Here is a 12,412-nt window from a genome sequence, read left to right as displayed (position 1 = left end):
TCCATTAATTACCGCAATGTACGGCAATTTAATGTAATAACGTTGATAAGAGTAGGAGAGAACAGCAAAAGAATGATGGGTGGCAATTTCGTCCTAATGGCAACTTCTCTTACGTGAAGATAAACCTATTATATAAATGAATATTCCGAAAATAATTATAATGTATCACTTTAAAATATAATCATTTATTAAAGTCATAATTCATTTTAATTTACTGCAAATATAACTACTATTTTTTCATTTTTAAAAAACCTTAATAAAAATTAAATCAACGAACACTTAATTATTCTTTGGTTCTTAAACAAAATATTTTTAATCATTGCTAATCTGTTAGCACGTTTATTTCATTATAAAGATGTGTGATGTTTCGTAATACACGGGACATAATTAAAGATTAGCCGGACATCATATCCTCCATATCGTCCCAACTTAGCACCTTGTGGTTACCATTTATTTCTACGTGGCAAAGCTCTTGTTAATGATTAAATTTATGGTAATCATGATTATATAAAACTTTGCTATATTCAGTTTCTTTTGTTAATAGGAAACAAAAAAAATAAAAACGGATATTTGTCATAAATAAAAGACTTATTTCAGTTACCTTCAAAAATACTAGATCCGATGCACTTAGGGGTGTTTTTTTCTACTGATTGAAGAGTCTCTGGAACTCCACCTCCGTATTCGCCAAACTTTTCTCCATGTGATTTTTTCCCTCTTCCTGAGAATGAAAATATGAAAAGGAATCGTTGAGGTGATAGAGGCGATAATAACAGATTTGCTGAGAGTACTAGATGATATTGGCAACATTGAAGAGTTTACATGCATATAAGCATTGTTTTTCATATTCCATACGATTTCGAATGTTTAATTAAAAAATGCCCATTAACTTAAACATGATTTTATTTTTATATAGAAGAATCATCCAATCCAACCTCAGACGACGATTTCGTTTATCCGTCTGGAACCAACCGTCAGAATCCGTTAGATTTAAATTCGCCCGATAGCATCAACGAGGGCAGTGCGTTACCACCATCGTCAGTGCTTGATATCCTTTCACCTACGAAGACAGAAGTTAGCGTAGCCAAAAGACATCCTTCGCCATATTATTACGGGGATCTTTTCAAGTACAAGACAACCGAAGCTACCCAACAATCACCTCCGAAGAAAAATTATCCTAGCGTAAAGAAGAACCAAAGTTTAAAAGAGTATCCATCCAAAGGTGAAAGTTTTAAACGCAGTAAATCTACTAGGAAACATCGAAAGGGTTGTACTGCTGGACAAACTGTTAGAAACCGACCTACTATAAGGTATTTCGCTAGTTTATATATTATATATCGATATTTATTGTATTTTTTTTCTATTCTAGACAAAAGAAATCATCATCCATCGATAGTCATAGTACATCATCACGTGATGCATCAAATGATGCTGTGGAACGACATCATACTGAACAACGTATGCCATCTGGCCTTTTAAATGTCCTTTCCTGTCCTGACGATGGACTAGACGACATGACACGGCAAAGACATGTTTATGAAACTGCTTTTGACTGCCGCGTCAGTAAATCTGATGATGACCTTGATCAAATCGAACGTGTTACCAATCACCCCGTGTTGATACAGTGGGAGGAGAAGCCGGGATCCGAAGCCACAAAAGGTTCTACTATTAATAAAAAAAAATCTGCATTCCTAACTTTACAATGGTTTCCAGAAAGCGCGTCAACTCTGAACAAGAGCATTAAGTCAAAAAGTCGTGAAACAAAAGAAAAACCGAGCCAACAAAAAGAAGACAATAATCAGGTGTTGAAATTATCTCAAGATATTCAGGTACAAATTATTTTGCATCTAATATTCGACAGGATTGTTGAATAGTACTGTTTTCAGAACATGCACCTGACCAATGAGGATAATATTACGTCAACTGGAGGGTTGTTGTTAAGAGGATATACTCCCTCGCCACCGTCCACTGCCCCATTACCATCAAAATTCCCTGGAAAAGAACTGATGATGAACAGTATAAGGAGTGCCCCAAATTTACCATCCAAAACTCGCTTGAAAGACTTAAATTTACCGGTTAAATCGTTAAGAGCTCGATCTCCAACTACAAGCAGCGGATCTTTACAAATCCGCCAAGGCAGTGCGTTTGATATTGAGTTTGGAAGCAGTTCCAACTCAAATCAGCTTATTTCTGAATTCAAAGGCCGGCCTGGTAACTCCAGAGAACGTACTGGGGAAATGGTAAGACTGAGTTCCACATCAAACTTTATTCTAATCGTAATAATATTCATATATTCTAAGCTATTACTGACTTGATTGTTTTAGGAAAGGATATTCGAAATTAAAAGTAGGCCGAAAAGTAATTTATTAGTGGTACCAAAAAGAACGAAAGACAGCATTATAAGAAGAATAAGACACAAATATTCATCTACAGAGAGTATGACAACGAGTAGCAGTGGTGGTAGTATGGAGAGTATCAAGAGCAGTACTAGTGAGGGTAACAGAAGTACTAGTAGCTCATCCAGTAGACAGTCTGCTTCTTTAAGTAGTCATAGCTCCGACTCAGGAAGTAAGAAATCTAAAATGTTTTTATGTAAATAAAACTAACGAGAATATTGTAGGTACCCGTCCAAAAAACTACTCAACAACTCAGAGCAATTTTCTCACTCAACAACCTAACAACAAACTTCATATCCTAAGTCCAATATCAGACAAATCATCACAAGAACCGATATCAGAGACGTCTGATAATAATAAAAACAACAACTCTCAAAAATGTTCCCCAGAAGGGACTGAAGCGGCTGCCATTGAAAATAAAACGACCAAAAAAAGATTTCCTCAAAACAAGAATCTTCTAAGTTTAAATTTCCATGATAGGCCAGAAATACAAGGCTCAGATAGCGGAATATCAATACAAAGCCGTGAAGGTTAGACCTATACCCATCAATACACATCACGAATATATATTATATATTTTCTTTAGGTATCAATAAGTCTCGTTTGGGATTTGTAACAGCTGATTTATCAGCACCACCATCACATCAAGACTTTTCTGATTTACCCTTCGATATGCCTAAACTAAGAAGAAGAAGAATTGTTCCTGATACAGCATGCACTTCAGGTAGTGCAACCTCGGTAGATTTAAGAGACTTGCCTTTCGATATGCCTAAATTGAGAAGACGTTTAAGATTGCAAGGAAGCAATCTTGAAGATAGTGCATCTCAAGCTTCATCAAGTCAAAGTGTTGTTGAAGCAAACAGAGGTAATCTTGTTTAGTTCTTATAAAATTAATTTCATTACCTTGTTTTTGTTCAGGACATTGCAGGCCCAAATTAACTTTAAACTTGGCTGAAATTGGCAGCAGACAACGGCCTGGACTGGGATTAACATTAAGTGGTATTGGTATGAATATGGGTAATGATGGAGCTTCAACCAGCAGTCAATGTCATACAATGAATTACAATAGTTGTGATATTATTGACACAAATCAACCACTAGAAAAACAAGGGTATGTTATGATAATCACGAACCTACACAAAATCATTAAATATTTTACAGATGGTTTCATGGTTCTATCACGAGAGTTGAAGCAGAAAATGTTCTTAGAGCGCTTCGAGAGGGCAGTTTTTTGGTCCGAAACAGTGAATCAATCAAGAACGATTATTCGTTGTCTTTAAAGTATGTAATTAACGAATCTGAAAATAAAAATTGCTAATAATTTATTATATTCAAGGAGTGCTCGTGGTTTTATGCATATGAGGATTCAAAAAAGCGGAGAGAATGGTTGCTATATATTGGGACAATTTAGTAAACCTTTTACTTCTATTCCCGAGATGATAAAGCACTTTTCTATGAACCGGCTACCTATTAGAGGAGCAGAACATATGTGCTTACTTCAACCCGTCATAGCACAACTGTTGTGATAAGTAACTCTCGTTTGAAATCGACGAATCCATCGCAATAGAAAGATTTGCTTCAATGGAATCGTATAAATAATGGGAATAATAATAATCCTTAATCATAGAGTGTTGTAAATGAGCTAATAAAACGTTGTTAGTATTAGATATCATCAACAATGATTATATATTGTGACCTAGTTTTTATAATACAATAATCAAAATAGTACAAACTCTATAAATCAAAAGATTATTTGACATAATCAAAAAGTGTTCCCAATATTTACACGTGACTATGAAATTATTTTAGGCTTCCATAAAGTTGCAAAAGACCATACGACATGTACACAAAGGCTTACTGTCTTTAAGTTCATTTATCATGGGAAAAGTGCCATATATATAAATATATATTAACATTTAATTCAATGAGAAAAATATGTTCATTGTTAACCATTATTTACTTGCTCATATAAAGTCCTGTGTTAATTTTAATCTTTAGATTTCCTTTAAAAGGACCCTAGTGCAATAATGGATACTTTTACAGTATTATTTTGTTGATATTTTGTTCTCTGTTAACTGAAAGAATCGTTTGTGTTAATTTCCAAATAGTCTTTTAAAACTTATTGCCAAAGAATATGACTGTGAATATTTTACATACTTATATATTATATACATTTCAAAGTTATATTAGAATCCAAGGGGTAGATTGTAGGTCAATGTTCATTCTAGAACTAAAAAAAAAAGAATCCCAATATATTATCTCACTCACCTTGCTGATTATTGTAAAAATTAATATATTTTCATCGTTTTGATTATCAAAAAAAATATTCCTATAATACTTACAATTTTACCCATTATTATGATGTAGGTTACTTATTTCTATTTAGTATTTCTTAGTTTTAGAAATATTGTGATTAAATGTGTTAAAAAATACGCGACTGAATAAAAAAAATAATACAAATACTGTGTTTTACTGTAAAATCGAATAATATCTTACCCGTCATTTTTTTACTAAACAAAAAAATGCTACCTTCAAATATTGTGTTATCCGACCAGTAGTTCTCAGTGTGCCATGGAGTAAGGAACGAACGCAAATCTACGTTTAGTGTTAGTGGGAGTGAATTATTGATGCAGCAGTGTTTTAAAAAACTGTGAGTAATACATGTAATTCCAAATATGTATTAATTATACTGTTTTTATATTTTGAGAGAGTTTTAAATATCGTATATACCTAACTTAACTACAATATGTAATTATTTAGTACGTCTGTTAAAAGTTAGTTAGAAACAGATACAATGCAATTTGATTATAAAGGGAAATATGTTATTAAAGAAAATCCTATATTTTTCCAATTATAATTTGCAATATCATAAAGTATATTAAAAAAATGGTTCCATGTTGTACTTTAAATTCCCGTTCTTCAAATTATTTAACCTTTTTATTTTTTATGTCGGCAAAAATTTACAATCCTAAATTTTTCATAAATATATTTTGGGGTAATTAAATTATAAATGTTATAGGTATCACCTAACTGCTATGCTTTATATATAAACAAACAAATACTTTTAGACATTTTCTATTTGATTTCGCAGACTAGTTCAAATATACATAGATAAAATATTTTGTACACAAAATAAGTTTCATTGAAATTCAAGCAGATTAAAAATACTAAGGTATAACAAAATAAATGCCAAACAGGAGACATAATTGTCTCCACAATACTGATTTAAAAAATTCATAAAGTAAACTTAATCACACTTCTTTAATATAAATGAAATAGCAATTTGTGGTTCCTTTAAAATACATCTAATTTTGAATTTAAGTAAGAAGAAAGGTGAGTGCTAAAAATTATTCAATATGACATTCTTGTATAGTGAGTATGTCATTTGGTATGCATGCACTCTTTTTATCAACAATGAAAGCATCAATTACCAGGAGATCGAATTAAACAATTTATTCTTTGAAAGTTCAGAAGTTAAATTAAAGCCCAACAAGGCGTACAAATTTGATAAGTTGAAAAAAGTACCAAATATGTTACAAAAAATGTGTGGAGACACATAACAAACTTATGGTCAATTTTAAGACCATATAACAATACAAATAGAAATCAATGAACATTATTTGTATGACCGTCTATATTATTGGTACTGGTGTCATTATTTTCATTAGGAACACATTTCTTCACTAACTCTTGATACTCTAGTTTGTAAGGTAACATGGGTATAACAAATACTGATATATCATCACATGATGCTGGTTTCCCACTCTTCAAATGCCAGGAATTTGTTAGAGAGCCACGAGCATATCCTACTAGACATGTAGCTGCACCAACATATTTCTTGTCTTCAAATGCATTTACTGATTTTGATACTATTTCAGCAGCTTTATATCCATCAGTCACATCCCATAAACCATCGGTACCCATAATTAGCACTTCTTTATCATCAGTCGATTCTATTTTATGCACTTGTACTTCAGGGTGTGAAGAAAGAAATGGTTTGATTGGCGTTTTTCTGTAAATATCAGTGAGATCATGGTCACCAAAACCTCTGGTTACGCCAATTGTGCCCATTACTCTACTCTAAAAATATATATTAGGTATAAAACAAAATATATATATCAACCATATAAATTTCAGTCTTACTCTTTTCCCTTGACCCGTAATCACAGAAATTTTTAAGTCATCTGGCTGGAGAGTTTTGTATGCCCATCCTTTCATATATGCATCTCTAAACATTACAGTTTTACCTAAATCACTAGATTTTGGTTGTGCTAAGTATTCTTTGGATGTGAAATCTTTTCCTGTAAAATTGTGAAATAGAATATGTATTTACTTATTATGAATTATGAAAAATATGTAATCATTATTACCCAGTAATATTGGTTGGTCTTGAGCAAGTCTTCTTATCCTGTCCTTTTCATTCTCTGGTGTAAAATCCATTGACATAGGGATAAATTTGTCATCTTTACATATTATTGCACGCGAGTCACCAGCATTAGCTATATATAGTTTCCCTAAGATAAATAAAGCCACTAGTGCGGTACATCCTCCAGCAGCCTGATATTTATTTCTATCTTCCAATAATAACTGATCCTGGAAAATGTATATTACTATAAAGTAGGGCGTTTTAATTTATCTAGCTTACCATTTCTGTAAATGCAGACTCTAAGGCTCCAATAATTAGTAGGTCTCTTGGTTTTGTTTTAGCAGAATTTTTTTTGTTAAAGTCAATCCATATATCATCTTGGGCATCTACTAATTTCTCCTAAAACAAATATAATTGCTGTATTTTTTAAAAATATAATATATAAAGATATACATGTATAATATGATGCAACTGATTAGCTGCACACAGTGCTGCTCCAACTCCCGCATGTCCATCAAATATGCCATAATACGTGTAAGGGATTGAAAATTTGTTCACTGTCCCAGTTTCATTCTGAATGGTTTTACTTAAAACACCCTGTCTATATACAGCTTGATCTTCATTCCACCTTGATTTTCCCGCATTTACACATTCTGCATAACCTGACAAAGTATATCACAAATAATAAAATTTTAAGGTGAATACAGGAAAAGCCCAAAGAATTACTAAGTTAATATAAAAGCATATAAAATAATCTTACCAGTTTCATATGGCAGTGGTTTACTAGGATGAATGACTGGCCTTAATTTATGATCTGCACTCATCTGAACTTCATCATCACCAAGTCCCAGAAAATGAGGTCTTCCATAGGGAAACTTTGGAGCTAATGTAGTTTTATTATATTGAGTACCTTCGATAGCTGATCCATTAGTTTCTAAGCCACTAACAGCACCTATTACAGCACTTCTAAACCGATTAAACATTTCTATAATCGTTCCGGTGCTAGCACATCGAGAAAACTACTAAAAACATCGAATTTTGAAGCAATAACAAATATGATGTCAACAACCATATGTCACTAACTGTCACTGTCAAGTTTTGTTTAGAAATGGAAGAATGAATTGTCATAGCCAACCAATATATCGTTTACATATCGTTTCCGGTATATTTTTCGTGGGTATTAAGGTACGACCAACAGATGGCGCCTGAAATAGTTCATGATATTTAATGAAGATGTCACTATATCCAAGGCGGTTAATTTAAACGTAATACGTTTAAATATTAAGTATGAAAATATATTTGCGCGTTAAATGCTTACAAGAGAAATATTTTTAAATTAATTGGGGCGAATAAATAAGACACCATACATGCACAAACATTAATGTGTTTTTGGTCTTAATTTAATAACTATAGTTAAAGTGTCTCAGACCTTCTACAACCTTTGCGTGGGTTTGAAGCAAGTGCTATAAAGTACACGTCAAATTACCTGTCTGTCAAATAATTCAAAAGCTCCTTGTCTTCCAGTGCAAGAACATTTTCTTAGATAGCTTTTATTGCCTAGATGTTCGATAAGATTTTACACCTTTAGTAAATCAGTCTTGTTAAATTTTTTTGAAAATTTTTATCCACAGGAATTATCCCTTCATGTTTTCTAAGAACTTTTACATAATTTTCCATGTTACGTACATATTTTAAATTTACACAATATAAAAATTAATTTAGATTATATATTAGAGTAACTGTATATATTTATTTAGATAAATATTATTGGTGATTTTTATTTAGAAAATATAACCCATATTTTGTTATTGTTTTAAATCGAAAATGGTGCAGTGAAAGTATATTATCTCATAATAAAGATCCAGTTCAAGTAGTTTATTTAAATATCTAAATTATTCCTTTCTCTAAACTTATCTATTGATGCCTGTCATCTTAGCGTCTCATTTTTCACTGATTATAAGATTGTTTGATGAGATTGTAACTTGCACCCTGAAGTGTTGTACAGACCACCCCATTATCTAAACGATTCCAAGATTTGATTTCTTCCAAATCAACATACAAATTGATTCTAAAACGTTTTTTTTTCAATTCCACCATCAGCCTGTATAATGTTTTACCAGAAATAATTAGGTATTCAGTTTCGATTTGGGTTACAGTTGAAAACCTTTTAAAAAGGAAACCGAACGATTTTATTAATAGGAATAGTTCTGTTTTGAAAATGTCACTCGGTTTTATTACCCTCATTCACTACAGTGTTATTTAATTTTAAGTATACGGATTCTTTTGTAAATACGAAGCTTTATTGAGAAAACATTTGTATATTATTCTTATCCAGTGATAGCATTAGTTTTTTAGTACTATTAGAATTTTGCTTCGGAAAAATAGATATTTTTCAGGTAACAAAGAGTCTATTTTATAATATAATATATATTAGTATATATTTTTAAATTAATTTAAACCCTATAGTAAAATGATAAATCCAGATCAATGTCAAGTTATTTTTAACCTTGAAAATGACAGTATTGGTATAAAAATAGTCAGATATTATAAATAAACTCATTAATTGAGACAAGAATGATGTCACATAGCATTATATTGAGCACATAAAATAGTTCTTTTGTTTATTAATAATTAGGGTGCCTTAAAATCATAAATAACTCAATGAAATACATTTTTTATTAGATAATGCGATACCAACTAAATATAAAGGATCATAAATATATTCAAAATAACTTATTTAAGAAGCCAATCACCAAAAAGTAAGTTGTCGACGAAAGAAACTATATGGTTTGAGTTACAAAATTTTTTATTCAGGGGACTGAAATTTTACGGGCTTAATATTGTTTATTGGAAATATTTTTCTTCATGTATGCTCATTTCTTGACAGACATCAATTTAGTGTCGTCAGAGTTCTTGGTTGGCGCCCTTCATTATAAAAAATCCACCTCCATCAGATTCAATCTCGACACGTTACCTTCATTAGTCACATTTTCTCGGAAAGAACTGACAATGTCAATGAAAGTTTCAGCCTCGTAAAAGAATTACAATTATCCTGACTTCTTGGGCGATTCGAACTAAACATCAAGGTTTATAGTGGCATTATTGATTTTTTATGTTTTCGGAAACAGTTTCTTATTCTTGGGTGATGTACTAATTCTGTTTTTTAAATTTTAGATCTTCTCTATTTTATATCCGTTTCATTTCAGTTCGCAAGAGGAACATGTTTATGTTTTTCCGCTAATCTCAAAAGTTTATTGTTTTTGAACTATAAATATACTGCCTGTTCAAATATTGATACATTCATTCATTACATTTTCAGTTAGTATGTTCCGACATTCTTTATTTGAATGAACGCTACGTTTTATTGTCACAAATAAAAATATATATCTAATATATTAGTTGTGATATCCGGAATATTATGATAATGTATTCAATATAAAATTTATAGTGAAATATTTATATATCCAAAAAAGACGACTCTTATTTTTTATTTCAGTTTATTATTATTTGAATTTGAATAATAAAGAATAATATAATTAAGGGGATGTTTAGTATCAAAACTATACCACGCATTTTTTAATTTATTACTGAAAATCATGCAATATTATCAAGAAATTTTGGAGTATTAAAACATATGAATAAATATGTTTATCCTGGTAATATATTATAGAAAAATACCGATACCCTTAGAAAACGAGTATCATTTTTTATTTAAATTTATGTAATAAAAATGAAAGAGAATTATAGTTGCAATATTATGAAAAAGAAGTTTTTAAAAAATGGTTCAGACTGTATAAACGTTTTTTTCAAATCAGTTATTTCCATAAGAATATGATTTCTAGTATGATAATGATCAGTTTCGTTATAAATCTTTATGACAAATTACTTTTAAAAAAGATGCAGATTGAGGTATAAATAATCATAATAAGAAAAAAAAGTGTAGAACGAGCTGCATTGCCCAATGAAGTAAAACACAGTGGATTGATGATTCTTTGGGCATAAATTTGAATTACTTATGGATACACATCGTAAAATAGTGATAAATAACTTAGAAAATGAGCCGGGTATGAGTTACATCAAATTATCCTGATATTTATTGAAATTGCTAGTTGTCTAATAGTATTGGAAGTGATAGATGGCCATCCGTAACAAAATCCATGCTTATTATTCCATTTAAGTCATTTATTTTATTATCACTTGTTGAGAATAGAGCCAGCCGGTTTATATTTTAATTGTGCTTTATCAGCATTGTTCCGACAATATATAGGTGTAGCTTTTAAAACTGACTCAGGATGCCAATATTATTAATTTCTCTACATATATCTTTGAACTTCTTGCAATCGTATTAAAATAATAAATGACGCTCCTACGTAGGGTGCTCAGTGTCCATTCAAACGAAATGAATCTTATTATAATATATAATTATCTCGCAGTGGCTCTGACCTACAAGAGGTGGCAAATGTCAAAGCAAAAAAAAGAACATGTTAATACAAGCGGGACTAATGCTAGAGAAACAAGATATAGGTATAGGATCGCTATCGCGCTAAATATGTATCAATTGTGGTAAAATATCGAGTACGACAATAATCATAAGCTCCTATTGACGCTAGGAGAGGTTTCTATTGTCAACAACTAATGAGATTGAAGCTGACGATTGAAAAATTGACCAATAGGAAAGGCGTTGTCTTCTAAAATGATAACGCTAGACCACAGACATCTTTAATGATTCGGCAAAGATTGAGTGAAATTAGCTAGTAAATATTGATGCATCTACCATATAGTCCAGACCTTGTGCCGTTCCTGTAAAACTCTCTTAATGATTTAAAGTTGAGGGTTGTGAAAACTACTTGGTTCAGGTTTTATATTAATTTTAATATCAGAAGCTGTATAGTAACGGGAAAGACATCGATCAAAGTGGTACATATATCATAGATTAATGTTTGAACGTGACAAAAACGAAATCATTTTTTCCCCAGCCTACTATTTAATTAGTGAACTAAATTTACGTAATAATTTTATTATATCGAAACATTTAATCATTAAATTTTATATTTCTTTCAATAAAAGGTGAAATATATCACCACTATTCGTTTTATTGCTTCATTGCATGTTAAAGGTCAAATATCAACTAGATTTAATGCTGTGAAGTTTATCGATATATTTTATGTTTTAATAGGCCTTAGTAAAGGATTGTGTAAAATGATGATTTAAAATGTTTTACTTTTGGGACGCGCTGGTTGAATACCTAGTTTTGTTGGTTGATATATTTAGTCCATGAAATATTTCTGTTATTTCCGGGTGGACATTAGTTTTAAGTCGTCTGTGTTTCAGTGCCCTCATTATCAAAATCAATCAAATCAATAGTACAAAATGTTGGATATTTTCAGAGATGCCGGTGATATAAATCTTTGCGAAGAATATTTTGTCTGACATTTTCTGGACGGGCAACACTATAAAACACGAATTCAGCAAAATATAGAGTAATTCAAGGCAATTATGTCAAACTATTAGCGTAAATTTTCCACTTGATGATGTTATGGCATTCCAACAGTTATATATCTATTACCAAGTCTTGAATAGACTCAACACATTAATTCTTTATAATATAATTAGATGCGAACACAATTCTCTTAAGCATATTTATGCAGTCCTC

The 12,412-nt window shown here is 31.1% G+C and overlaps 2 protein-coding genes across 2 annotated transcripts in view; one reads left to right on the top strand and one right to left on the bottom strand.

Annotated features, from left to right (window-relative positions):
• The window catches only part of hwt (SH2 domain-containing adapter heavyweight), a 60,282-nt gene extending 55,429 nt beyond the window's left edge, over nucleotides 1-4,853 (top strand). Inside the window, exons 5-14 of the mRNA XM_076405381.1 lie at nucleotides 914-1,307; nucleotides 1,367-1,656; nucleotides 1,711-1,826; nucleotides 1,884-2,237; nucleotides 2,322-2,565; nucleotides 2,618-2,923; nucleotides 2,980-3,258; nucleotides 3,312-3,504; nucleotides 3,555-3,674; nucleotides 3,730-4,853. Coding sequence (XP_076261496.1) covers nucleotides 914-1,307; nucleotides 1,367-1,656; nucleotides 1,711-1,826; nucleotides 1,884-2,237; nucleotides 2,322-2,565; nucleotides 2,618-2,923; nucleotides 2,980-3,258; nucleotides 3,312-3,504; nucleotides 3,555-3,674; nucleotides 3,730-3,919 — 2,486 coding nt within the window. The 3' untranslated portion in view covers nucleotides 3,920-4,853. The remainder of the gene's footprint in view (nucleotides 1-913; nucleotides 1,308-1,366; nucleotides 1,657-1,710; nucleotides 1,827-1,883; nucleotides 2,238-2,321; nucleotides 2,566-2,617; nucleotides 2,924-2,979; nucleotides 3,259-3,311; nucleotides 3,505-3,554; nucleotides 3,675-3,729) is intronic.
• A 602-nt stretch (nucleotides 4,854-5,455) lies between these two features.
• LOC143197172 (protein phosphatase 1H) lies at nucleotides 5,456-7,868 on the bottom strand. The gene is made up of 6 exons (XM_076405402.1): nucleotides 7,520-7,868; nucleotides 7,213-7,421; nucleotides 7,039-7,158; nucleotides 6,764-6,986; nucleotides 6,537-6,694; nucleotides 5,456-6,473 (listed from the first exon to the last, which is right to left on the bottom strand). The coding sequence occupies exons 1-6, from the start codon at nucleotides 7,740-7,742 to the stop codon at nucleotides 6,000-6,002; spliced, it is 1,407 nt and encodes a 468-aa protein (XP_076261517.1). The 5' UTR covers nucleotides 7,743-7,868; the 3' UTR covers nucleotides 5,456-5,999.
• Nucleotides 7,869-12,412: the final 4,544 nt, after the last annotated feature.

The sequence above is a fragment of the Rhynchophorus ferrugineus genome, unplaced genomic scaffold, assembly GCF_030347505.1.
Source record: "Rhynchophorus ferrugineus isolate W39M unplaced genomic scaffold, kcgeb_rfMv2 rfM5, whole genome shotgun sequence".
NCBI classification, from domain to species: Eukaryota; Metazoa; Arthropoda; class Insecta; order Coleoptera; family Curculionidae; genus Rhynchophorus; species Rhynchophorus ferrugineus.
Note: the sequence above shows the minus strand (reverse complement) of the source record. Positions and strands in the feature narration are given on the sequence as shown.

Bases quoted from the DNA above. Each gene is read 5' to 3' on its own strand.
- LOC143197172 (XM_076405402.1), bottom strand. From the start codon at position 7,742: ATGTTTAATCGGTTTAGAAGTGCTGTAATAGGTGCTGTTAGTGGCTTA. The intron at 6,987-7,038 runs GTAAGCTAGATA...TACATTTTCCAG, and splicing joins AGTCTGCATTTACAGAAATG to GATCAGTTATTATTGGAAGA. The intron at 6,695-6,763 runs GTAATAATGATT...ACAATTTTACAG, and splicing joins AGACCAACCAATATTACTGG to GAAAAGATTTCACATCCAAA.